The 27,290-nt window shown below is 43.8% G+C and overlaps 1 protein-coding gene across 1 annotated transcript; it reads right to left on the bottom strand.

Annotated features, from left to right (window-relative positions):
* Positions 1 to 2,039: 2,039 nt before the first annotated feature.
* Positions 2,040 to 26,696, bottom strand: LOC147109649 (EEF1A lysine methyltransferase 3-like). Its single transcript, XM_086004216.1, has 3 exons — positions 26,499 to 26,696; positions 25,344 to 25,455; positions 2,040 to 3,946 (listed from the first exon to the last, which is right to left on the bottom strand). The coding sequence occupies exons 1-3, from the start codon at positions 26,667 to 26,669 to the stop codon at positions 3,528 to 3,530; spliced, it is 702 nt and encodes a 233-aa protein (XP_085860342.1). The 5' UTR covers positions 26,670 to 26,696; the 3' UTR covers positions 2,040 to 3,527.
* Positions 26,697 to 27,290: the final 594 nt, after the last annotated feature.

Genomic DNA, 27,290 nt, shown 5'->3' with positions numbered 1-27,290 from the left:
GGGCCTCTTTGATTCTGTGCTGTTTGTTTTTTTGCCTCTCCCAGAAGATTGCATAGCTGCTGATTGGTGGAAATCATTGGGAGTCATGATGCTTAGTTGCAACATGACTAGATAATCTGGTTTGATGAACGAGATACTCTTTTTCATTCGATCTTTATTGTATGTTCATATATGATACACCATCCAGCTTATTGCAGGGAGAGCTGCTCATTGGCCATGGCTGATTAGGATCAGTGGTGGTTGGACAGGCAGAAGCAGCCATGGAAGAATCCAATGGTATCACTCAACTAACGTTCTGAGACAAAGCTCAGAGTGGCCGGTGGCCCCGCCACAAGCCTGGTAATTTAGCGCTCACTGTGGGGTTCAGGTATTCCCCGCCACACAATATATGCTACCACAGTTGACAGAAGGGGGTCAGAGATACCAAGCACATGAGTCGGATCCATTTTTAGCTTGTTGACTATTGGTTCTTCAAGGATCGTCAGTCATGGTGGATTGGCTATTTTGGATGCAAAGTCCATTAAAGCGACTCCTAGAACATTCACACTATCTCTGCATCCCTTTTATCCTCGTTAATAAAGGGGTCACATAGCTCGCTGCAAAATAATGGCATTTTAGGAGTTACATGGAATGGAGCATCTTCTGGTGCTCACAAATTACCTGCCGGGTCAATGAGTGGAATCTCTCTTGGTTAATCTGACACTCACCCGCAATTACAGATGGTCTCAACAATTAGCTGGGTCAATCAAAAACCTTCTGGTCTATTGATAGACCAGACATGTAACCATTAAGGGCAGTGCTGATCTCTGCTTTGCTAACAGTGGGGTGTTGACAGTGTACTGTTGACAGTGGGCTGTGGGCAGTGAATGTGGCTAATGGCTGTGGACAGTGGGGTGTGTGAATTTAAACCAATTCTGGAACATTTAAAGGAGAGAAGACCCAGCGGTAAAGACAAATATATATATATCTGAGAGACTAGAGGCAAATAAACAAGAAAGCAACACGAGTTATAATAAATAATGTAAGCTAACTCTATCGAGAACAGAAAGAAAGGCTGCTCGGCCTTGTAGCTATAGCTGGCTGTGAAGGCGTGTGACTTGAAGGGGAGTGTGGGGGTCTCCTTCACCTGTTACTCTTGCTTTTATAGGTGGGAGAGGTCGTGGATTTGGGAAGCCTTGGCGAGTTGCACATTCAGTCACAATGGGACTTCAGGACTAAAGTTGTTTCTAGTAACCGCCTTCGGACAATCATTAAAGTTACGGCAATGTTGCGTTTGGGGCCGCCTTCATCCCTTTTTAGATTGACTTAAGGGTGAAAGGTTCATAGGTCAGGCAAGGATACCACAACTACAAAGTGACCCAGTTATTCACCTAACATCACTAAACCAGGTTATCTGGCCATTTGTCTCGTTGCTGTTTGTGAGCTCCTGCTGTTTGTACATTGGTTGTTGTGTTTATTATATAGCAATGATGACTACTCTTCAAAATAACTTCATTGGCTGTAAAGAGCTTTGTGGCATCCTGCGATTGGGAAAGCTGCTATATAAATGCATGTCATTCCCCCTTTACCTATACCTGTTTTAGAAAGACTGCTAACTTGCATTCAATCTACATACGGGCACATAGGAAATTAAAAATATACCAGAGATATTGCAGATATATTGTCAGCTCGGTTATATTCTGACGTGAAACTGGTTTTATCCAGTGACAAGAATTAAAATTGAAGGCATTTGCTGACTGATATCACCTTGATTCCAATATCAGAAAGATTTGTGCTTGTTGTGTGTCAATAGCTCGGGTTTTCTTCGAAGTGAATCTGGTTCCATTTAATGATAAGTAGGATAAAACCCACCTATAATACAGGATAAACAAAAGAGCTTAATTTTACTCTGAATTATTACATAAAGCAGCTCAGATCAAAAGATCTGGAGGCCACTCAGATGCCAGTGTGAGCAAAGCGCTGAACTGCAGTACATTGTTCAAGTTATCAGTTTTTGCGCAGCTTAAAGGAAACATCTACGGGACAGGACGCAGTTTACTTTGTTACACACAGTCACTTTATTTAATTAGATCTAAGCATTCATTAGTCAATGGAATCGTCAGAAACAGAACAATAAAATGCCCTACGGTATGTCTATTAATCACTTTATTTAATAATCAAAAATGCAACTCGCCACATCTGGATTCATAATTAGCCACACGTGGCTAGGGTGTAATATATTGGATAACACGGGAGTAGTTCTCTGCTGTCTTCATTCCCCCGGTTAGTTGAAGGCCGTAGCTTCGGATAACATTCTGGACATTCTACGTTATATTAATACACACATCATCTAATCTGGAAATGTGAGCTATCGGGACAATTTCATCTCTGCAATGGACCTCATGTCTGCCTTTAATGGAAGAAAGTTAGATGTAATCGTTAATAAAACTGTCTTAATGAATGAAGAGTCCCGACATCCTTTGATCGTGAGAGGAAATGACAACACGTACATTTGTCTGCTGTATACTATGTCTTTCCTTATTGTGTTAAGTACATTTAAAGTACATACCTGCCTTACCTATCAATATCACATAAAGAATTAAAACATAAACTAGCGTGTATGCTTTTGCTACTTATAGAACAAATATTTGCGATATCCGGGAGGGAAACTAGTTAATTGGTTACTGAAACTGTCAATAGGAGACAGATGAAGAAATATGAGAAGTTTGTTAAACATTGTTTTGATCTTCAGCTGCTCTGGCCTTGTGAAGGGCAGGAGCGCTTCAAATTCCGTGACCAAATGGGGTCACAGTGAGCATTAATAATAAAGGGCTTACTCATTTAATAGCTCGGTTCCCAGTGCACCGTCCAGTGTAATGGTACGCCAGGTAGACCAGGATTTTGATGTGTTCAATCCCTTGCCTTTGCAGAATAAGCTGAACTCAGCACTGACGGCCGTAGGAGTAATACAATTATATTCACTATAGGATCGAGATCAAATCAGGCGTTCGCTGCTGCAATATTCTTAAATTTGTTTTGGCGGTGTGCATGATGCTGGCAAGGCACAAGGTAATGGTAATGAGCTGCATGAAATTTGGCTGCAAGTGGCTAGAGAACATGAACAGCTAACTACGTACGTGGGCTGGAGTCACTTGCAGAACATTTGGCTCCAATTATTAGTTTTCCTCGTCATTTTAATGGCACCGACCCACACATAACCAAACTAAATTCATTGCATAATCTACCATGCAGGAATTTGAATTGAAGACCCGTGTGGTGTTAACCTATCATCATTATTACGTTGCTAGCACATCGTGCTAAGCTTTGCCAACGCCTTCCCTCCATCCTCATACAGGGCAAATAGGCACTTAGCCGAGCTATCAGAAAGCAATGAGCTCCTGGGAAGTCATGTCATATGGTAGAAAGGGACAAATTTGATTGGAGTGTACATTTGAAAAAGGAATATTGAATATTTCTGCAGACTTTTAAAAAGCCAGTGATAGAGAAGCTCATTCAATCCCAGTGTCAGGTTCAGTGAGGAGTAGGTTTCAGTCTTCACTTGGGAGCCCATCCCTAACACTTCTACCAATTTTGGTCATTTTATACACAATAATATCTTTGCCGTCTAACCTGTCAACAACCTGACAGTGAAAATACTGAGGTAGAAGCTCCTCATGGAAAGAAGGGGAGCCATTCCTCTTTCTTAATTCTGAAGAGAGGTAAATTGTACCGCCTTGGTTGGCGAGATGGCGCAATGTTTCTATGAGTGCCGGGTAGGTAACTGAGCTATATACAATATCTGAACCCAGGATGAAGTCATAGTCGGTAGGAAAGATAGTGTGGTTTTCACCCCATGTCAGGGGAAGGACTTTTAAACGGTGTCTGCAGGCAGTGGGGATGTTGATGGAGACATTGTTTTCTATTTGCTCCATGATGTTCGGTTTATCTGTCATGGTAACATCTCCACCTGACGAGAGAAAAGGAAAAATCCATATCCGTTTTGGTTTGCCCTTGGCTACTTATCCTATATTGTGATCACAGAGCAAAACGTAATGGCTCCAGAGGAGAACCGTCACCAAGTACTGCCCATACAGTGCAGGGCAGTATTGCGCCATGTTATGTTGCTCCCCTGATGGTCCCTCTGTCAGCCCTCGACTACTGATCCTCTATTGTGGCCACAGAGCAAAAAGTAACAAAGTCGCTGTATGGCGATGTGGGATAGGTTGTACCCCTTCAGAACATGCGGGTGCAGATGCTTGATTGCAGCAGCTCGACTCACTTGTTCAGGCCAACAACACGTAAACAGTTCTTGAATTTTGGGGTCATTTTGCTCGGTACATTTATGCAATGGCTGACGTCATGTAAACATTCAGCTCAGCTTTTTTTTTATTTTTTACATTTCAGAAAGCTGTTTACATATAGAATGCTCCCAATTGGCAGAAATATGTTATTCACAATTCACTTGACTTCACAAACATTGTATTTTGCAGAGATATAACTAGTTAAAAACAAATGTCGAGCCCATGGACCCGGGGATTGGTGTAGCCTGGGTAAGAACATAATAACATAACAATTAGGAGCAGGAGTAGGCCATACAGCACATCGAGCCTGCTCCGGCATTCAATACGGTCATGGCTGAACATCAACTCCACTTTTCCGCCTGATTCCCATATCTCTTGATCCCCCTAGTTCCCAAAAATCTATTGATCTCAGTCTTGAATGCACTCATCGACTGAGCATCCACAGTCCTCTGGGGTAGAGAATTGCAAAGATTTACAACCCTCTGAGTGAAGAAATGCCTCATTAGCTCAGTCCTACATGGCCAACTCCTCATACTGAGACTGTGACCCCCTGGTTCTAGATGCTCCAGCCAGGGGAACCAGCCTCTCAGCATCTACCCTGTCAAGCCCTCTAAGAATTTTACATGTTTCAATGAGATCATATCTTTCATTCTTCTAAACTTCAGAGAATATAGGCTCATTCTTCTTAATATCTCCTCATAGGACAGCTGTCTCATCCCCAGATTCAATCCAGTGAACCTTTGTTGTACCCACTATAAGGCAAATATATTCTGCCTTAGGCAAGGAATACAAATTTGTACTCCAGGTGTGCTGTCACAAACGTCCTATATAATTACAGCCCTATATAATTGGGTACATCCAATCATTCATATCAATCACACAGCAGCAAATGGATCGGGAAAGAATCTGTTCCTCAGCTCACGTCTGTGGGACCTGGACATTCTCATCAAAAGTGTTATGACGAATTCCATGTATATGTGTCAGGAACATCAGATGAACTTGGAAATATTTACAAAGCACTGATCAAACATTCAAATAACCATTAGGTCTAACAATCTCACAGTAGTTCATTGCAGTAGTTCATTTTGCAATTCTCATCCCGTGTTCTAATCCTTACATGGTCTCGCAAATAACTACCACCAAGGTTAGGCTGGCTGGCCTGTATTTACTCCGTCTATCCCTCTCTCAGTTTTTAAACAATGGTACAACATTAGGAGTCCTCTGGCACCACGCCTGTAGCCAGAGAAGATTGGAAAATGATGATCAGTGATGGGAGAATTTATAATGGGGATTGAGGTAATGGCAGAGAAATTAAATAAATACTTTGTTTCTGTATTCTCTTGAATTCAGAAGAATGAGAGGGGATCTCATTGAAGCATACAAAATTATTACAGGGCTTGACAGGGTGGATGCTGGGAGAATGTTTCCCTTGGCTGGGGAGGCTAGAACCAGGGGCCACAGCCTCAGGATAAAGGGTAGGCCATTCAGGACTGCGATGAGAAGAAATTTCTTCACACAGAGGGTGGTGAATCTTTGGAATTCTCTACCCCAGAGGGATGTGGAGGCTCAGTCATTAGGTATATTCAAAACAGAAGTTGATAGATTTCTGACTAGTAAGGGCATTAAGGGATATGGCGATAAGGCTGGTGAATGGAGTTGAGGCAGAAGATCAGCCATGATCTCATTGAATGGCGGAGCAGGCTCGAAGGGCCGAATGGCCTACTCCTGCTCCTATTTCTTATGTTCTTATGATCAGAGCCTCCGCTATTTCCTGCCTTCCTTCTCTTAACAGCCTGGGACACATTTCATCCTGGCCTGGTGATTTATATACTTTCAAAGATGCGAAACCCCTTAATATTTCCTCTCGCACTATGTTTATCTCATCTAATATTTCACAGTCCTCCTCCTTAACTACAACGTCTGCATCGTCCCTCTCTTTTGTGAAGACAGACGAAAAGTATTTAGTAAGAACCATACTCACATCTTTCGCCTCCGCATAAAGGTTACCTTTTTGGTCTGCAATAGGCCTTCTATTTCCTTTGCTATCTTCTTGCTCTTTACGTATTTATAAAATATCTGTGGGTTTTCCTTGATTTTACTTGCCAATAATTTTCCATGCCCTCTCATTGCTTTGATTGCTTCCCTAATTTCCTTTTTAATAGGGGCATAGTCTAAAAGTTAGAGCCTGATCTTTCAGGAGTGAAATTAGGAAACACTTCTACACACAAAGGGTGGTACAAGTTTGGAACTCTCTTCTGCAAATGGCAATTGATGCTAGATCAAATATTAATTTTAAATCAGAGATTGATAGCTTTTTGTTAACTAAAGGTATTAAGGGATATGGGTCAAAGGCAGGTATATGGGGTTAGGTCACAGATCAGCCATGATCTCATTGAATGGTGGAACAGACACGAAGGGCTCAATGGCCTACTCCTGTTCCTATATTTGTATGTTCCTATGTCCATATGTTCCTATGATCCTATTTCATCCCTGCACTTTCTATACTCCTCTAGGCTTTCTGCTGTATTGAGCTCCCAGTATCTTCAAAAGCTTCCCTTTTGTTCCTTATCCTACCCTATATGCTCCTTGACATCCAGGGGAATCTAGATTTTGGAATCCCACCCTTTTTCTTGGTGTGAACATATTTGCTCTGAACCCTCACTATCTCCCACTCTCTGACACTGATTTACCTTCAAGTAGCTGTTTCCAGTCCACTTTTGCTAAATCACATCTCAGCCTAGTAAAATTAGCCTTTCCCCAATTGAGACCTTTTATTCCTGGTATAACTCCTGTTGTCATTTTCCATAGCTACGCTAATTTTTTTTATTCGTTCATGGGATGTGGACATCACCGGCAAGGCCAGCATTTATGACACATCCCTAATTGCCCTTGAGAAGGTGATGGTGAGCTACCATTTCAGAGGGCAATTAAGAGTCAACCACATTGCTGTGGGTGTGGAGTCACATATAGGCCAGACCAGGTAAGGGCAGCAGATTTCCTTCCCTAAAGGACATTAGTGAACCAGATGGGTTTTTATGACAATCTGATAGTGTCATGGTCACAATTACAGACACTAGCTTTTTTTTTTATTCCAGATTTTATTTAATTAACTAATTTAAATTCCCCAGCTGCCATGGTGGGATTTGAACTCATGTCTCCGGATCATTAGTCCAGGCCTCTGGTTTACTAGTCCAGTAACATAACGACTATGCTACTGTACCTGAACTTTGCTGTATTGAGCTCTCGGTATCTCATAAAAGCATCCCTGTAACTGAATTATGATTGCTACCACCAAAATGCTCTCATATTCATGCTCCGTCCACCTGCCCAGCTTCATTCCCTAAAACTAAGTCCAGAACTGCCCCCTGTCTTGTTACGTACTGGCTAAAAAAGTTCTCCTGAATTCATTTTAAGAATGCTGTGCCCTCTATACCTTTTGCACTGATTCTATTCCAGTTAATATTAGGGTAGTTGAAATCCCCTACTATTACTGCCATATAGTATTTGCACATCTCAGAAATTTGGCTTCATACTTGATATGCTATTTCCCTCTGACTGTTTGGAGGTCTATAGTACACTCCCAGCAGTGTGATTGCCCTTGTTTTGTTCTTCAATTCAACACATATGGCCTCATTTGATAATCTTTCTAACATATGCTGTTGTGGTTTACTTTCTTGTGCCCAGTTGCCAGAAGCTGAGCATTGGATTCACAGAATCTAAGACACAATAGCGCAGAATTTGCTGTCCAGATGGAATCATAGAATCATAAAAATTTATGGCACAGGAGGAGGCTATTTGGCCCATCATGTCTGTGCAGATGAAAAAGAGCTATCCAGCCTAACCCTCTTTCCAGCTCTTGTAAAGAAGCCGTGTAGGTTATGGCACTTCAAGTGCATATCCAAGTACTTTTTTAACGTGATGAGGATTTCTACCTCCACCACCCTTTCAGGCAGTGACTTCCAGATCCCCACCACCCTCTGGGTGAAGAAAGTTCTCCTCAACTCCCCTCTAATCATTCTACCAATTACTTTAAATTCATGCCCCCTGGTTATTGACCTCCATGCTAAGGGAAATAGGTCATAAGAACATAAGAAATAAGAGCAGGAGTAGGCCATACAGCCCCTCGAGCCTGCTCCGCCATTCAATAAGATCATGGCTGATCATTGACCTCAACTCCACTTTCCCGCCCGATCTCCATATTCCTTGATTCACCTAGAGTCCAAGAGTCTATCTATCTCAGCCTTGAATATATTCAAAGACTCAGCATACACAGCCCTCTGGGGCACAGAATTCCAAAGATTCACAACCGTATGAGTGAAGAAATTCCTCCTCATCTCAGTCTTAAATGGCCTACCCCTTATCCTGAGACTATGCCCCCTAGTTCTAGACACTACAGCCAGGGGAAACAACCTCTCAGCATCTACTCGGTCAATCCCCTTCAGAAGTTTGTATGTTTCAATGAGATCACCTCTCATTCTTCTAAACTCCAGAGAGTATAGGCCCATTCTACACAATCACTCATCATAGAACAGCCCTCTCATCTCAGGAATCAATCTAGTGAACATTTGTTGTACCGTCTCCAAGGCAAGTACATCCTTCTTTAGATAAGGAGACCAAAACTGTGCACAGTACTCCAGGTCTGGTCTCACCAAGGCCCTGTACAATTGTAACAAGACTTCCTTACTCTTATACACCAACCCCCTTGCAATAAAGGCCAACATGCCATTTGCCTTCATCAAGGAAATTTGTCAAACACGATTTCCCTTTCATAGAACCATGTTGATTCTACCTAATCATCTACTGATTTTCTAAGTGCCCTGATACCATTTCCTTAACATTGGATTCCAGCATTTTCCCAACGACTGATTTCAGGCTAACTGGCCAATAGTTCCCTGTTCTTTCTCTCGCTCCTTTCTAGAATAGCAGTGTTACATTTGTGACCTTCCAATCCACTGGGACGATTCCAGAATCTAGGGAATTTTGGAAGATCAAAACCAATGCATCCACTATCTCTTCAGCCACCTTTTTTAGGACCCTAGGATGTAGGCCATCAGGTCCAGGGGATTTGTCGGCTTTTAGTATATTAATTACGTTAAGTTCCTCACCCTCATTAGAGTCTTGGTCTCCCATCATTTTTGGTATGCTTTTTGTGTCTTCTACTGTGAAGTTAGATACAAAATATTTGTCCTTCCTATCAACTCTTATCTCGACCCCTCATAATTTTATACACCTCAATTAAGTCTCCCCTCAGCCTGCTCTGTTCAAAGAAAACAACCCCAGCCTATCCAATCTTTCCTCATAGCTAAAATTCCCTACTCCTGGCAACATCCTTGTAAATCTCCTCTGTACCCTCTCTAGTGCAATCACATCTTTCCTGTAACGTGGTAACCACTGGCTGCGTTCACCATCATTTCACCTTTGAAATGGACCAAAACTTCAGGATTTAGCACATACACAGCCTAACATGGAAATCCTGAAGTTGCAGTCAATCATTCCCTGCTCCTCCACAAGCTGCGCTGTCCCCACCACACACAACCTGACCCCCGCACCCACACCTCACCCCCCCGCCCCCCACTGCACAGAGAGCCAGCAATCAGTGAAATCACTCAAATCAGTGAAACTGTCAAAAATTTTGGCTCTTCTGCAGTACCTGTTAAATTCCTCACTCAAAGGGATTAGGTGTAACTGGGGTTTTAACAGTGCATTGACTGCTAAACAATGTTTATGATTGTGATAAACTAATTTTAATTTTGTGCAGTGTCAAATTTATCCATTTTATTAAAAATTAAAGATTTGAAGAATCTTTTTTAAAAGTTTGTTCATTTTTATTTCAGGTTAGCCTTTTCCACATGTGAGAGCCCCAATTGTGTTTTGCTCGCTCTAACATTTTCAAAACCATACAAATTTAAATACTTACCTACTTTCGCTGTCTGTGAGAATTCTGCATTTTGATTGGCTGCTTAAACAGGTTGTTGATGTCACAGCAGCCTGCACTATGAGATTCTCATTATACTACGTTGATTTAAATTACAAGTCGGAAAACCCAAACTTCTCAACAAAGAGATCGTGAGTTCTTTGTGCGAAGATTACTTCGGGGCCATTGGCCAGCGGCAAATGTATTTACTTCACTGCTGACCGCAAATTGAAGACCAATGACAAGTCCCTGATGTCTTTATCATACCATGCATGGATGTCTGTTACCAGATGCCAATTATATTCTCAGAACCTACTGAAGCTTCAGAGAACCATTTGACGTTTACCTTTATTTGCTGTCAGGCTCAGGACTTGGATCCTTTGTTTGGTATCTAATCGAGTGGTCAACTACCTGTTGGCTGGATTTAGAGTGAATTCAAATATTAATAACTTCTAATCTAATTTTTCATCTACCTGCAAGACAATGTGGGTTGGCAGTCTGATTCATTGCTAAAAAGTATCTGCTCCATGCCTAAATTTCACATAGTAAGGTCAAACAAAGAGCAATGGGATAAATGAACATGATCTGTTTTGTTTAGTATTGATTGAGGGATAAATGTTGGCTAGGTCACCAGGCAGAAAACATTAATGGGGGCAGCTTACAGGCCTCCTAACAGTAACAGTAATGAGATGTATCCCAGGCTGCTGTGTGAGGCAAGGGAGGAGATTGCAGGGGCTCTGACACAAATTTTCAGAACCTCTCTGGCCACAGGGGAGGTGACAGAGGACAGGCGAACAGCTAATGTAGTTCCATTATTCAAGAAGGGTAGTAGGAATAAACCTGGGAATTACAGGCCAGTGAGCCTAACATCAGTGGTAGGGAAATTACTGGAAAAAATTCTGAGGGACAGAATTAGTCTCCACTTGGAGAGGCAAGGATTAATCAAGGATAGTCAGCATGGCGTTGTCAGGGGGAGATCATGTCTAACAAATTTGATTGAATTTTTCGAGCAGGCGACTAGGTGTGTGGATGAGGGTAGTGCAGTTGATGCAGTCTATGTGGACTTCAGTAAGGCTTTTGACAAAGTCCCACATGGGAGACTGGTCAAGAAGGTAAGAGCCCATGGGATCCAGGGCAATTTGGCACATTGGATCCAAAATGGCATAGTGGCAGGAGGCAGAGGGTGATAGTCGAAGGTTGTTTTTGTGACTGGAAGCCTGTGTCCAGTGGTTTACCGCAGGGATCGGTGCTGGGTCCTTTGCTGTTCGTAGTGTACATTAATGAATTAGATATGAATGTAGGAGGTATGATCAGTAAGTTCGCAGATGACACGAAAATTGGTGGAGTGGTAAATAGCGAGGATGGAAGTCTCAGGCTATAGGACGATATAGATGGGTTGGTTAGATGGGCAGAACCGTGCCAAATGGAATTTAACCCTGAAAAGTGTAAGGTGATGCATTTTGGGAGGACTAACAAGGCAAGGGAATGCACAATGAATGGTAGGACCCTAGGAAGGACAGAGGATCAGAGGGACCTTGGTGTACATCTACATAGATCCCTGAAGGCAGCAGGACAGGTAGATAAGGTGCTTTAAAAGGCATATGGGATACTTGCCATCCTAAGCCAAGGCATAGAATATAAGAGCAGGGAGGTTATGATGGAGCTGTACAAAACGCTAGTTAGGCCACAGCTGGAGTACTGTGTGTAGTTCTGGTCACCACACCTAAGAATGATGTGATTGCATTGGAGAGGGTGCAGAGGAGATTCACCAGGATGTTACCTGGGCTGGAGTGATTCAGCTATGAAGAGAGACTGGACAGGCTGGGATTATTTTCCTTAGAGCAGAGAAGGCTGAGGGGGGACCTGATTGAGGTGCACAAAATTATGAGGGGCATAGATAGGGTAGATAAATAGGAACTTTTCCCCTTAATAGAGGGGTCAATAACCAGGGGGCATAGTTTCAATGTAAGGGGCAGGAGGTTTAGAGGGAATTTGAGGAACATTTTTTCACCCAGACGGTGGTTGGAATCTGGAACTCACTGCCTGAAAGGGTGGTAGAGGCAGGAGCCCTCACAACATTCAAGAAGCATTTAGATGAGCACTTGAAACGCCATGACATACAAGGCTACGGACGAAGTGCTGGAAAATGGGATTAGAATAGTCAGGGCTTGATGGCCGGCATGGACACGATGGGCCAAAGGGCCTAATTCTGTGCTGTATAACTCTATGGCCTAGAAATTCAGTGGGCCTTGCGCCCACTTAGCGCCTAAAGAGGTCTTCTGCACCGGCGGGGTTGGTAGCGCGGAAATTGAGTGCAGCGTTAATGGCGGCGGTAGCCGGTAGCGCTGCGCCGGCACCGATGATGTCATCGGTGTGCGCAGCACCCCGGTTCCGCCCCGATGCCGGCCCGACGCCCATATTCAGTTGCAGCCGCCTCTTCCGCAGCGGCCGCAAACAACGTTCGTGAAACACGGCCTTCATGCAGCGTTAGTGGGGCGCATAAAGGTGGAGGTGCGGCCGGCCGCTTTTTCGGCGGCCGCCTGCCCGCCCCTCCCTCCCCGGCCTCCTACACCACCCCCCCCGCGGCATTGGTGGCTGATTCCCGCGAGCCCGGCACTTCTCCATGGTGCCGGGCTCATTTGCCGGCTGAATCCAGCGGCGATCTCACGGCTGCAGGCAGCTCCTCCTTAAGAGAAGGAGGAGGCCTGCAGTACCCCAGCCTGCCGCACCGCATCGGGTGGCGCAGCGGCAGCTGGAGCGCTGAAATTCACTTTCAGCGCCCCAAGCAGAGGCGGGCACACCCTGGAACAGCGCCCGGTTCCGACTTGGGGCGCTAAAAGTGAATTTCTGGTGGGCGCAACGGGCTCCGGGCGCTGCGCAAACTTTTGGGCGCAACTGAGCTGGCGGGGCCATACCTAATTTCTAGGCCTATGACTCTATGAATGTATGACCGTTGGACAGAGTATAAATCAAGAAATAATAGGAGCTTGTAACAAATTTAATGCAATAATCGTGGGGGACCTTCATCTTCATATAGACTGGGCAAAAGAAAGTGGCAAAGGTTGTCTGGAGAATGAGTTTATGGAATGCATTCAAGACAGTTTCCTAGAACAATACTTCATAGAACGTACCATGGAACAGGCTATTTTAGACCTTGCATCTTGCAAGTTCCTCGGAGTCCACATCACGGAAGACCTCTCCTGGTCCCTCAACACCTCCTCTCTGGTGAAGAAGGCCCAGCAGCGCCTATATTTCTTGAGGAGGCTGAAGGGATGTAATCTGTCACCCCCGATCCTCTCTAACTTCTACCGCTGCACTATAGAGAGCATCCTGACAAACTGTATCACGGTATGGTACGGCGGCTGTAGCTCCCATGACCGGAAAGCCCTGCAGCGGGTAGTCAAAACTGCCCAACGCATTACCGGCACCTGGCTACCGACCATAGAACATATATATCAGAAACGCTGCCTACGGAGGGCACGGACCATCATCAAAGACCCTACCCACCCCAGCCACAGTCTGTTCGCCCTCCTACCATCTGGAAGACGCTACAGATGCATTCGCACCCGTACGACCAGATTTAGGAACAGCTTCTTTCCCAGGGCTGTCATCCCACTGAACTCCACAAATAAACACTAAAGCCTGCACATCTGCCGATGCACTTTATTATGGTCATATTTATGCTAATATATATGTACAAATGTATGTTGGAATGTTTAAGTGTCCTAATCCAAATTGTACACTCTCGGGAGCCGCAAGCCTACATTTCATTGTACTGCACTTGTGCACTAACAATGACAATAAAAGTTGATTTGATTTGATTTGATTTGTAATGAGGCAGGATTAATTAGTAATCACCTAGTAAAGGATCTTCTGGAGAAGAGTGATCATAATCATAGAATCATAGAATGGTTACAGCAGAGAAGGAGGCCATTAGGCCCGTCGAGCCCATGCCAGCGCTCTACAAGATCACTTCAGCTAGTCTCACTCACCCACCCTTTCCCCATAGCCCTGCAATTTATTTTCCTCCAGTTACTTATCCAATTCCCTTTTGAAAGCCACAATTGAATCTGCCTCCACCATCCTTTCAGGCAGTGTATTCCAAATCCTAACCACTCGCTGTGTAAAAAAGTTTTTCCTCATGTCGCCTTTGGTTCTTCTGCCAATCACCATAAATCTGTGTCCTATGGTTCTTGACCCTTCCGCCAACGGGAACAGTTTCTCTCTATCTAATCTGTCTCGACCCCTCATGATTTTGAACACCTCTATCAAATCTCCCCTCAAACATCCCTGCTCCAAGGAGAACAATCCTAGCTTCTCTGGTCAGTCCACATAACTGAAGTCCCTTATGCCTGGAACCATTCTTATAAATCTTTTCTGCACCCTCTCTAAGGCCTTCACATCCTTCCTAAAGTGTGGTGCCCAGAATTGGACACAATAATCCAGTTGAGGCCGAAATAGTGTTTTATAAAGTTTCATCATAACACCCTTGCTTTTCTACTCTATGCCTCTAGCTATAAAGCCCAGGATCCCATATGCTTTCCCACTTTCTCAACCTGCTCTGCCGCCTTCAACAATTTGTGCTCATATACCACCAGGTCTCTCTGTTAATGTACCCCCTTTAGGATTGTACCCTTTAGTTGGTACAGCCTCTCCTCATTCTTTCTACCAAAATGTATCACATATGCATTTTTCTACATTAAATTTCACCTGCCACTTGTCAGCCCATTTCTCCAGCCTATCATGAAGTCTATCCCTATCCTCCTCAGTGTTCACTATACTTCCAAGATTTGTATCATCTGCAAATTTTGAAATTGTGCCCTGTACACTCAAGTGCAAGTCATTAATATATATCAAGAAAAACAGTGGTCCTAGTATTCACTCCTGGGGAACACTGCTGTATACCTTCCTCCAGTCTGAAAAACAACCGTTCACCACTACTTCCTGTTCTGCTCATTTAGCCAATTTTTTATCCATGCAGCCACTGTCCCTTTTATTCCATGGGCTTCAGCTTTGCTGGCAAGCCTATTATGTGGCACTTTACCAAACACTTTTTGGAAGTCAATATACATCAAGTCAACCACATTTCTCTCATTAGCCCTCTCTGTTAGCTCATAAAAAATCTCAATCAAATTAGTTAAACACAATTTGCCTTTATCAAATCCATGCTCGATGTCCTTAATTATTCCACACTTGTTCAAGTGATTGCTAATTTTGTCCCTGATTATCATTTCTAAACGCTTCCGTGCTACCAAGGTCAAACTGATTATTTAAATATGATAGAATTTCACGTTGAACTTGAGAGTGACAAACATAAGTACAAAACTAGTGTCTTGAGTTTAAATAAAGGAATTTACATAGGTATGAGATTCGAGTTGCCTAAGGTAGATTGGGAAATTAGATTAAAAGGTATACAAACATAGAAGATAGGAGCAGGAGTAGGCCATTCGGCCCCTCGAGCCCGCTGCACCATTTAATGAGATCATGGCTGATCATCCAAATTCAGTACCCTGTCCCTGCTTTCTCCCCATATCCCTTGGTCCCTTTAGCTTCAAGAAATATAGCCAACTCCTTCTTGAATATATTTAATGAATTGGCCTCAACTGCCCTGTGTGGCAGAGAATTCCACAGGTTCTCCACTCTCTGGGTGAAGATATTCCTCCTCATCTCAGTCCTAAATGGCTTACCCCTTATCTATAGACTGTGACACCTGATTCTGGAGTACCCTACCGTTGGGAACATCCTTCCTGCATCTAGTCTGTCCAGTCATGTTAGAATTTTATAAGTTTCAATGAGATCCCCTCTCATTCTTTTAAACTCTAGCGAATATAAGCCTAATTGACTCTCCTCATATGTCATTCCTGCCATCCCAGGTATCAGTTGGGTGATTCTTCGCTGCACTCTCTCTGTGGCAAGAACATCCTTCCTCAGATAAGGTGACCAAAACTGCACACAATACTCAAGTTGTGGTCTCACCAAGGCCCTGTACAACTGCAGTAAGACATCCTTGCTCCTGTACTCAAATCCTCTCGCTATGAAGGCCAACATACCATTTGCCTTCATAACTGCCTGCTGCACCTGCATGCTTACCTTCAGTGACTGGTGCTCAAGGACACCCAGGTCTCGTTGCACTTCCCCTTTTCCCAATCTATTGCCTTTCAGATGATAATCTGTCTTCCTGCCTTTGCCACTGAAGTGGATAACCTCACATTTATCCACATTATACTGCATGTGCCATGCATCTACCCAATCACACAACCTATCCAGATCGTGCTGGAGTTTCTCTGGATCCTCCTCACAGCACACACACCCACCCAGCTTTGTGTCATCTGCACACTTGGAGATATTACATCTAGTTCCCACATCTAAATAATTTATATATATTGTGAATAGCTGGGGTCCAAGCACTGATCCCTGCGGTACACTAGCATTTGTCCCACTAACAATGTCAGGCTTACCAGTCTATAATTCCCCGTTTTATCTCTACCACCCTTTTTAAATAGTGGGGTTACATTAGCTATCCTCCAATCCATGGGAACTGTTCCAGAGTGTATAGAATTTTGGAAGATGACCAGCAATGCATCTACTATTTCTAGGGCCACTTCCTTAAGTACCCTAGGATGTAGATTATCAGGTCCTGGGGATTTATCGGCCTTCAATCTCGTCAATTTCCCTAACACCATTTCCCTACAAATACTGATTTCATTCAATTCCTCCCTCTCATTAGACCCTATGTTCCCCGACATCTCTGGGAGATTATTTGTGTCCTCCATTGTGAAGACAGAACCAAAGTATATATTTAATTGGTCAGCCATTTCTTTGTTCCCCATTAAAAATTCCCCTGATTCTGACTGCAAGGGACCTACGCTTGACCTCACCAAACTTTTTCTCTTCACATATCTATAGAAGCTTTCACAGTCAGTTTTTATGTTCCCTGCAAGCTTACTCTCAATCTATTTTCTCCCTCTTAATGACTCCCTTTGCCCTACTTTGCTGAATCCTAAACTGCTCCCAATCCTGAGGTTTGCTGCTTTTTCTGGCCAAATTGTATGTCCTCTCCTTGGATCTTATGCTATCCCTAATTTCCCTTGTTAGCCACGGTTGAGTCACCTTTTTTATGATGGTAGGTAAGCAGTGACAAGCATTTAATGAAATATTCTACTGAGACATAAAAACTCCACGTGAAAAGTGATCCATCCATGGATAACTAAAGAAGTTAAGGATAGTATTAGATTAAAAGAAGAGGCTTATAATGTTGCGAAGAATAGTAAGCCTGAGGATCAAGAGAGTTTTAGAAACTGGTAAAGGATGACCAAAAATTGATAAATAGGGAGAAATTAGAAATAGTGTAAACTAGCAAGAAATCTAAAAACAGATTGTAAGACCTTCTGCATTTTGCAAAAAGGAAGAGAGTAGCAAAAGTAAGCATTGGTTCCTTAGAGGCTGATACAGGAGAAACTATATTTGGGAACAAAAAAATGGCAGAGATTATAAACAAATATTTTGTATCTGTCTTCACAGTAGATGACACAAAAATATACCAAAATTATTGGGGAACCAAGGGGCTAATGAGAGTGAGGAACCTAAAGTAATTTTTTTTATCAGTAGCGAAACTAATTGGACTAAAAGCTGACAAATCACCTAGATCTTATTGCCAACATCCTAAAATGCATTTGATAAGGTGTCTCATAAAGGTTGTTAAGCAAGATAATTGTTCATGTGTGGGGTGGGGGGGTGGGGGGGGGTTAACGGATGGAAAACATGAGTAGGTATAATTGGGCCATTTTAGGTTGGCAGGCTGTAATTTGTGTGGTTCTGCAAGGATCAGTGCTTGGGCCTCAGCTATTTACAACCTATATGAATGACTTAGATGAAGGGACCGAGTGTAATGTATCCAGGTGTGCTGACGATACTAAGCTAGGTGGTAAAGTAAGCTGTGGGGGAGGACACAAAGAGCTTGCAAAGGGATAATAGACAGGTTAAGTGTGTGAGGAAATGTGGGGAAATGTGAAGTTATTCACTTTGGTAGGAGGAATAGAAAAGCTCAATATTTTTAAATGGCGAGGAACTATTGGCCCAGTAATTCCTCTCCCAACGCGTGAGTACGGACGGGGTACTCACGCGTGTGCCCGGAGGAATTGCCGGTTTTCAGCATGCACAACGCATGCGCTGAAAACCGGCATTTCCTGTCCTCTGACCCAAGGGGTTAAAAGGCAGAATGCGTGCGGCTGCACAGACAGCACGTGCGCAGTGAAATTCCTTTTTTTTTTCAGAGTTGCCCGAGTGTAAAGGCCTCCGGTTTTTACGTGTGGAAAAACAGACGTAAGTACTTAGTTTTACAGGTAAGTGGTCTTTTAGTACAATTTAGAATTTTTTTTCCACAGGTTTATTATTTTTAAAGAATTTACAGTAAGGTAAGTTTAGTTTTAGACCCTATTTTTTAAAAATTTTTTTTTTTCAAAAATTTGATTAATTGTTTAAAATATTTTTTTAAACTTATTTATAGTTAATATAATCAGTGGGATGTTTTTTAAAATTTTATTTAAAGTTTAAGTAGTGTTTTGGCAGCCCATACTTTTCATGAGTTTGACAGTTCTTACTCTCAAACTCATGAATGAGTTTCCCCTCCCCTGATTGGCTGCACAGTGCTCACCTGATCCCAGCCGGCACATTGCACTAACTACACCACTGGATCAGGTAAGCACATCGTGCCGACATCTGAACCGGGCCAGTGACAGGAAATGCAAGCAGGCCCGGCCTTCAGATGTCGGCGCGCCGGGTGAGTGCACATCGGGGGCTTGCACGCGCGGCAAGCTCCCGATCCTAATTTCAGGGCCATTATATGTTGGTGCTCAGAGAGATTTAGTTGTCCTCCTACAGGAAACACAATGGCCTAGAATTTCGACTGTTACATAAAAGTTGCTGGTGTCACCGCAGCCTCGGGTTAACAGCTGCTGAAAATCGTTGCGCCAGTAGGAGAGAAAAATTTGTGCTGGGGACAAAAGATTATTAGCACAGCGCTAAACTGACCATGTAACGCCCTCCTGGTGGCGTTAGTCCATGCATCAGTCCCGAATGTGGCATCCAGAAGCGGAGGTGAATCTTCCAACAGCCTCTGGAACCGAGACTATTATTTTGCTAGGCATTGTGGGATTTTAAAAGGGCAATGCATTGTCATTTGCTTAAAAGGGCAATGCCTTCTGAACAGAAAAAGTAAAACTGAAGTAAAAAAGTGCAGTTTTCAGCCCTTACAGCTCTACTGCCTTAAAAAAAATAACAGTTGAGAAAACATTCCCAGATAGGCGTCTTCAAGTCTTAAAGCTGAATTCCCTTCTGCACCTGAAAAAATGGGAAAAGAGCTTCAGCACTAACACAAATGGCTTAGCAAGCCAGTGTGTAGCAAGCAGCACACTAGCTTTGTGCAGGATATCAATACTGCAAGAGAGGTCCTCAACCGACATTGGCAGGAGGCCCTCCAGAAAGAACGATGTGGGATCACATCACCGAGGCCATCACTGCCAGCTGTGTCACCCCCACCATCTGGCTCCCAAAGAAGCTTCATGACCTCAGACCACTGGTCAATGTCATCAAATGCATATTCAAAAGGCATCTACTACCAACTGCATCACTAGCCTCACACACTTCTCAATGTATGACTCTCACACACCCCCACAATCGCTCACCTACCAACAATCTTTACCAATCACCTCCCATTCCTAGCTTCACCTCACTCCCTTGTAGGAAACGGTACTGGTCATTCTTGGCAGGGGCATGACTGAGCCCTTGGCCAGCGGTGGGGCTGAAAGTAAACAAGATGCTGGTATCCTCATACATTATTCTCCTTCTCGCATGCACCTCTTGCTTTCCCACCCTTCCCTCACCACAACTCCACCATTGTGCCTTCCTCATTTCACACATCCAAGAAATGCAGCCTGACCAGCCACTGGTTGTCCAATAACAGGGAGAGAAGAGTGAAGAATAACAAGAAACACCATCACTCGATTTCATACTCCCAGCCACCAACTCCTCAAGGTCGACCATCAAGGCCATTTGCAGTGTTCCCCACTGAAAGTCAGCAGCATTCCACCAGCTATGCTGCAGCCACTGGGGTAGCACTGCGTGACATTAGTTGGGTAGGCAAAGGCACACACCAGACAGTCACTAAGAGAGTGCATAAGGCTGATGAGTTGATTTCGTTATGTCATCTTGGACGGATGGATGTATAAATTTGGATTGGAAAGTTTGCATTGTGGCGGCTTTTATTTCAGTATTGTGGCCAAGAGGACGCTATGATGGTCAGTAACAGACAGAATGTAAGGTGTAGGACAAATGTTGAGAGGGGAATTGGGGTTATGGTCACTGGCACCACAGGCAGATGATTCCATCATGGATATCCCAGCCAAAAAGAGGCTGTCTGGTTTGCATCCTTTCTTCTTTTTCTTCCTCTTCTGCTTCTTTCTCTTCTGCATCTTCCTCTTCTGCATCTTCCTCTTCTGCAACTTCCTCTTCTGTGTCTTCCTCTTCCCTTTATGAGTGGATGCTGTAAATCTGAAATAAAAGCAAAAAATGCTGGTAATACTCAGCAGGTCAGACAGCATCTCGATCTGTGACGTGAACTCTGTTTCACTCTTCATGGATGTTGCCTGACCTGCTGAATATTTCCAGCATTTTCTCTCTTCTCAGAGGCCTTCCCTTACCATCTGAGGCCTTGCAAGGAACCAGCAGCACTCCCTGCACACTTACATTTAAAAAAATGCATTGCAGCAAGCCACTACTTCAATAAAATAAAATACAAATCCAGTCCAAAAGCTTAAATGTAAACTTAACTGAAAGATGTACGTGTCTATTTAAGAGGTGCTGAGAGCACCTCTGTAAGTTTGCTGAACACTGGGTTTTCATGGTGTGCTTATGACTCAGCGGTAAACTGAATGTAAAGCTCCACATTTGCCGAGGTGATGGTAAGTCTGTTTTGCAAGCTGACTGACATCACCCTTAGCCAAATTAAATTTTCCGCTCTTACCAGAAGCACTGCCAGCCCTTGGAAAATGGCGAATGCTGCGAGACCTACAATTAGCTGGTGAAAGAGTGGTGGCCACCGTGTTTTCATAATATTTTAATGGTAACGGGTGACGTAAACCACCCAAATGTTTAGCCCAGTGTGTTAGCATGCAAGTACAGCAAGTAATTAGGAAGGCAAATGGCATGCTGTCCTTTATTGCAAAGGTTTGGCATACAAGAGTAAGGAAGTCTTGCTACAATTGTACTGGGATTTACTGAAACCACACCTTGAGTACTGTGCACAGTTTTTGTCTCCTTATCTGAGGAAGGATATACTTGCCCCAGAGGCAGGGCAACGAAGGTTCACTAGATTGATCCCTGGGATGAGAGGGTTGGCCTATGAGAAGAGATTCAGTAGATTGGGCCTAAACTCACTGAAGTTTAGAAGAATGAGGGGTGATCTCACTGAAACATATGAGATTTTGAGGGGAGTTGACAGGGCAGATGCTAAGAGGTTGTTTTCCTTGGCTGGAAAGCCTAGAACTCTGGGGCATAGTCTCAGAATAAGGGTTCGGCCACTTACGACTGAGATGAGGAGGAATTCATTCACTCAGAGGGTTGTGAATCTTTGGAATTCTCAACCCCAAAGGGCTGTGGCTGCTGAATCATTGATAATATTCAAGGCTGAGATCGATAGATTTTTGGACTCTAGTGGAATCAAGGGATATGGGGATCGGGCAGGAAAGTGGAATTGAGGTCGATGATCAGCTATGAACTTATTGAATAGCGGAGCAGGCTTGAGGAGTCATATGACCTAGTACTGCTCATAATTCTTATGTTCATATGAGAACTCCCCTGCTCTTCTTCGAACAGTGTTATCAGATCATATCCGGTCACCTGAGAGGACAGGCGAACATGTACATGGGAGTGGCATGTCATTTGGAAATGTTTTAGGCCTCATTGACATTCTATTAGAAGATTATACAACAACTGAAAGTTTACAGAACAGAGAGTGAATTACTCCCAATACATGTTTACCAATGGCAAGTGAGCTTAATCAATGTCATCTACCATTCTTAAACCGGTAACACTTCTTAGAATAGAAGAATCATAGAATTGAATCATAGAACGGTTACAGTACAGAAGGAGGCCATTCGGCCCATCGAGCCTGTGCCGACTCTCTGCAAAAACACTTCAGCTAGTCCCAGTCCCCCGTCCTTTCCTCATAGCCCTGCACTTTTTTTCCTTCAGGTACTTATCCAATTCCCTTTTGAAAACCATGATTGAATCTACCTCCACCACCCTTTCAGGCAGCAGTGCATTCCAGGTCCTAACCATTTGCTGCATAAAAAAAGTTTTTCCTCATGTCACCTTTGGTTCTTCTGCGATTCACCTTAAATCTGGGTCCTCTGGTTCCACAATGGGTACAGTTTCTCTCTAACTACTCTGTCTAGAACCCTCATGATTTTGAACAGCTCTTTCAAATCTCCTTTCAACCTTCTCTGCTCTAAGGAGAACAGCCCCAGCTTCTCTAGTCTATCTACATAACTGAAGTCCCTCATCCCTGGAACCATTCTTGTAAATCTTTTCTGCACCCTCTCCAAGGCCTTCACATCCTTCCTAAAGTGCGGTGCCCCGAATTGGACAGAATACTCCAATTGAGGCTGAACCAGTGTTTTATAAAGGTTCATCATAACTTCATTGCAGCCCAAGATCCCATATGCTTTTTTAAACGTTTTCTTAACCTGCCCTGCCACCTTCAACGATTTGTGCACATATACCCCAGGTCTCTTTGTTAATACACCCACTTTAGAATTGTACCCTTTAGTTTATGTTGCCTCTCCTCGTTCTTCATACTAAAATAAATTCATTTGGAATTTTTCTGCATTAAATTTAATTTACCGCGCGTGCCCGCCCATTCCACCTGCCTGTCTGTGTCCTCTTGAAATCTATCACTATCCTCCTTACTGTTCACTATACTTCGAAGTTTTGTGTCATCTGCAAATTTTGAAATTGTGCCCTGTACACCCAAGTCTAAGTCATTAGTATATATCATGAAAACCAGTAGTCCTAGTACCAACACCTGGGGAAAATCATTGTGTGCCTTCCTCCAGTTTGAAAAACAACCATTCACCACTACTCTCTGTTTCCTGTCACTAGGCCAATTTCGTATCCATGCTGCCACTGTCCCTTTTATTCCATGGGCTTCAGCTTTGCTGGCAAGCCTATTATGTGGCACTTGTCTTTTGGAAGTCCATGTACACCACATCAACCACATTGCCCTCACCAACCCTCTCTATTACCTCATCAAAAAACTCAATCAAGTAAGTTAAACACGATTTGCCTTTAGCACATCCGTGCTGGCTTTCTTTAATTACTCCAGACTTGTCCAAGTGACTGTTAAATTTGTCCCTGATTATTGTTTCAGAAAGCTTCCCCACCACCCAGATTAAACTGACTAGCCCGTAGTTGCTGGGTTTATCCTTGCACACTTTATTGAACAAGGGTGCAACATTTGCAATTCTCCAGTTCTCTGGAACCACCCCTGTATCCAAGGAGGATTGGCAGATTATGGCCAGTGCCTCCACAATTTCCACCTTTACTTCCCTCAACATCCTAGGATGCATCCCATCCGGCCCTGGTGACTTATCTACTTTAAGTACAGCCAACCGTTCTAGTACCTCCTCTTTATCAATTTCTATCCCATCTAGTATCTCAACTACCTCCTCTTTCACTATGACTTTGGCAGCATCTTCTTCCTTGTTAAAGACAGATGCAAAGTACTCATTTAGTGCCTCAGCCATGCCCTCTGCCTCCATGCGTGGGTCTCTGTTTTGGTCCCTAATTGGCCCCACCCCTTCTCTTACTACCCGTTTACTACTTATATGCCTATAGAAGACTTTTGGATTCCCTTTTATGTTAGCTGCCAATCTATTCTCATGCTCTCTCTTTGCCGCTCTTATTTATTTTCGAACTTCCCATCGGAACTTCCTATTTTCAGCCTCGTTCTCACTTGTATTCTCAACCTGGCATCTATCATACACCCCCTTTTTCTGCTTCATCTTACTCTCTATCTCTTTCATCATCCAGGGAGCTGTGGCTTTGGTTACCCTACCTTTCCCCCTCTTGGGAATGTACCTCGACAGTACCCAACCATCTCCCCTTTAAAGGCTGCCCATTGTTCGATTACAGTTTTGCCTGCCAATCTTTGTTTCCAAATTACCTTGGCCAGATCCATTCTCAACCCACTGGAATTAGCCTTCTTCCAATTAAGTATTTTTACTCTAGATTGCTCCCTGTCCTTTTCCATAGCTAATCTAAACCTTATGATACTGTGATGACTGTTCCCTAAATGTTGCCCTACTGACACTTGCTCTACTTGACCCACATCATTCCCCAGAACCAAATCCAGCAATGCCTCCTTCCTCGTTGGACCAGAAACATACTGATCAAGAAAGTTCTCCTGAACACACTTTAGAAATTCTTCCACCTCTTTGCCCTTTACACTATTACTATCGCAGTCTATATTAGGATAGTTGAAGTCCACCATTATCACTATATAGTTCTTGCACCTCTCTGCAATGCCCTCCAGGACATCATCTCTCTCCAGCACTGTAACATTCCCCTTAATCAATACTGCCACACCATCACCTTTCGTTCCTCTCCTATCTTTCCTGAGCACCTTATATCCAAGAATATTTAATACCCACTCCTGCCCTTTTTTGAGTCAGGTCTCCGTTATTGACACATCATATTCCCATGTGTCTATTTTCGGCTGCAGCGCCCCGACCTTATTTACCACACTTTGTGCATTCACACACTTGTACTGTAAACCTGTCTTAGACATTCTTGTGTTCTCTCTTAGTCTGATCCTACCTAATACCGTACTATTTCTTAATCTAGTGCTATCTGTCTCTCCCAATCCTTTGTGCACCTTGTTTCTCCTTTCTAATGCTACATCCCGTACCAATTCCCCAGCCAAATTAGTTTAAAACCTTCCCAACAACACGAGCAACGCCCCCCACCCCGCGAGGATATTGCTCCCGGTTCTGTTGAGGTGCAATCCGACATATACTCGTGTTGTCATTATTCCCCACATTTCTTTCTGATAACAACAACGTGATGCGGTTCAGTTCACTTCCCTCACTCACCTAGTAAGGTTGCTAAAATCCCCACGATTCCAGTGCCCGATCCTAGCTCAATCAGTTTCTTCCCAGTAAAACTGATCTTCTCCTTCTCAAAGTACCGGCAAAGAGCAATCCCCTGAAAAGATGGAACACGTGCAGATTAGGATTATTTCAGCCGGAGAGTGCTGGGATTCCGGCGCCTGCTGTTAATGAAGTGTGTGATCTGGGCAAAAACTACTCCGTACAGAGATAAAGGAAGGTACCTGGGAAGGGTTGTCAGTCGGATACTCTCACCCACCTCCCAATGATTTCAGGTCAACACTGGCGGCTCTGATCACAGGCCGCGTACGCTTGCTCTCTCTTGCTGATGTTACGGGTCCCAGAAGCAATAAAACAAGTGAAGGATAATAACATAAACGAAGAAGCGATCTTACCTGCTACACCGCTTCGGCCCCGCCCACATAACACCCAGTCCCGCCAATTTCATCATCCAAATATCCCGAGTGCAGTCAAAGCTGCAGCAATGACTCAATGTGAAGATGCAGCACCGGTTGTGGTACCGAGTCTCAAAGAACTAGAAGGTCTCAGTTTTCAGTCCCGGTCGGCACTGCTTTACCCACCCTGGTGAACACCAGCCACTGACCTTGCTCTAAAGTGCGCGCACTGTGAGGGAAGAGTCGTTCTCAGCAACAGTGTCCGCGGCCTCTGTAGACTTTCCGCCTCAGGCCTCACACGCGTAGAATGGCCATTTATGGCGAGGAAGCAACGGGTGATTGCGGAGCAGCACAGGTCAAAAACTCCAGGAGGAGAAGGGGAAACTGGAGGGTGCAAATATAAAACACTCCAGCGGCACCAGTGAGGACAGATTATTTAATTAGCTACACTAAGCCGTCAACCCTTATTAAAACCAAGACTTGAGATCAAGGAAATGTACATTGCTCTGTGTCAAATGTGTGTGAGAAATGCAGGTTCCAGCCAGCCACACAGCGGACTGTGGACAGGATATACCAGATCGGTGATATATTCCCCAAACACCAGCATCTTGTTTCAGAAAATAAGGAAGATTCTAAACAGTAGCTTAGAACAGAGACCGAGTAAAATAAGCTGCATTTTTTCTGGTAAATACATGAGCTGTGACAGGCCGGCTTTGCCTCTATCCGATTAATCCGGTTGACTTACAGCTTCCCAGACATAAGCAGAAAATCCAAGATTAGCATTGACGAATCGAGAGATCTTGAAATTGTATCCGCAGAACTCGTATTTGTTCTCATATGTGATCCTAGTCGACTCGCAAGCCCCCTGCTTCGAGGCATCATCCCTGGAATGCTCCAGCCGCCTGACTGAGGCCATCCTTTCTAAGCTTCCTCTGGAATTCCCCTGATGGGTCCTCTGTGAGCTGCAATAGGATTCGCTCCAGGATTGAAACAGGGTGAAGATTCCTGTAAATGGTAGCACTTGCATTTATATATCGTCCCTCGAGTCCTCGGAACAACCCAAAGATCCTCACAGCCAATGAAATGTAGTCACTCCTGTTATGTCGGCACGCTCAACTACCAATTTTGCGAACAACATGTTTCCCCAAACAGCATGAGGTCAGTGCCCAGTCAGCGTGTTTTAGCGGTATTGGTTGAGAGAAGAACATTGGCTAAGACATTGGGAAATCTCTTCTTCAAGTAGTGGCATGGATTATTTTATATACACCAGAACAGATAGTTTAAGGGCTCATAAGAAAGGCGACGCTTTGAAACTGAAGAACTCTCTCTGTCCAGGAGCAAGGAGTTGACCTGGATTATTTGCTCAGGTCCGGCAGCGGGCCTGACATCCACGATTTTCTGTCAAAGTCCAGAATGCCGCCAATGAGCCAAGCTATGAACGTTGCTTGAATCACTTGTTACACCACTACTGCATTGTTTCTACCGTTATACAATTAAATTGCCCCTGATGGAAAATACTCTAAACTTTGATAGTGGT

Source organism: Somniosus microcephalus, chromosome 12 (assembly GCF_052327205.1).
Source record: "Somniosus microcephalus isolate GS21.2 chromosome 12, FLI_Smic_1.0, whole genome shotgun sequence".
Taxonomy (NCBI): Eukaryota; Metazoa; Chordata; class Chondrichthyes; order Squaliformes; family Somniosidae; genus Somniosus; species Somniosus microcephalus.
The sequence above is the reverse complement of the archived record's forward strand: the minus strand, read 5'-3'. Positions and strand labels throughout refer to the sequence as shown.

Excerpts from the sequence above, each read along its gene's own strand:
- LOC147109649 (XM_086004216.1), bottom strand. The coding sequence starts at position 26,669 with ATGGCCTCAGTCAGGCGGCTGGAGCATTCCAGGGATGATGCCTCGAAG. Across the intron at positions 25,456-26,498 it reads CTGCTTATGTCTGGGAAGCT|GGGATTGCTCTTTGCCGGTA; the intron begins GTAAGTCAACCG and ends CCATCTTTTCAG. Across the intron at positions 3,947-25,343 it reads GATTTTAGCAACCTTACTAG|GTGGAGATGTTACCATGACA; the intron begins GTGAGTGAGGGA and ends TTCTCTCGTCAG.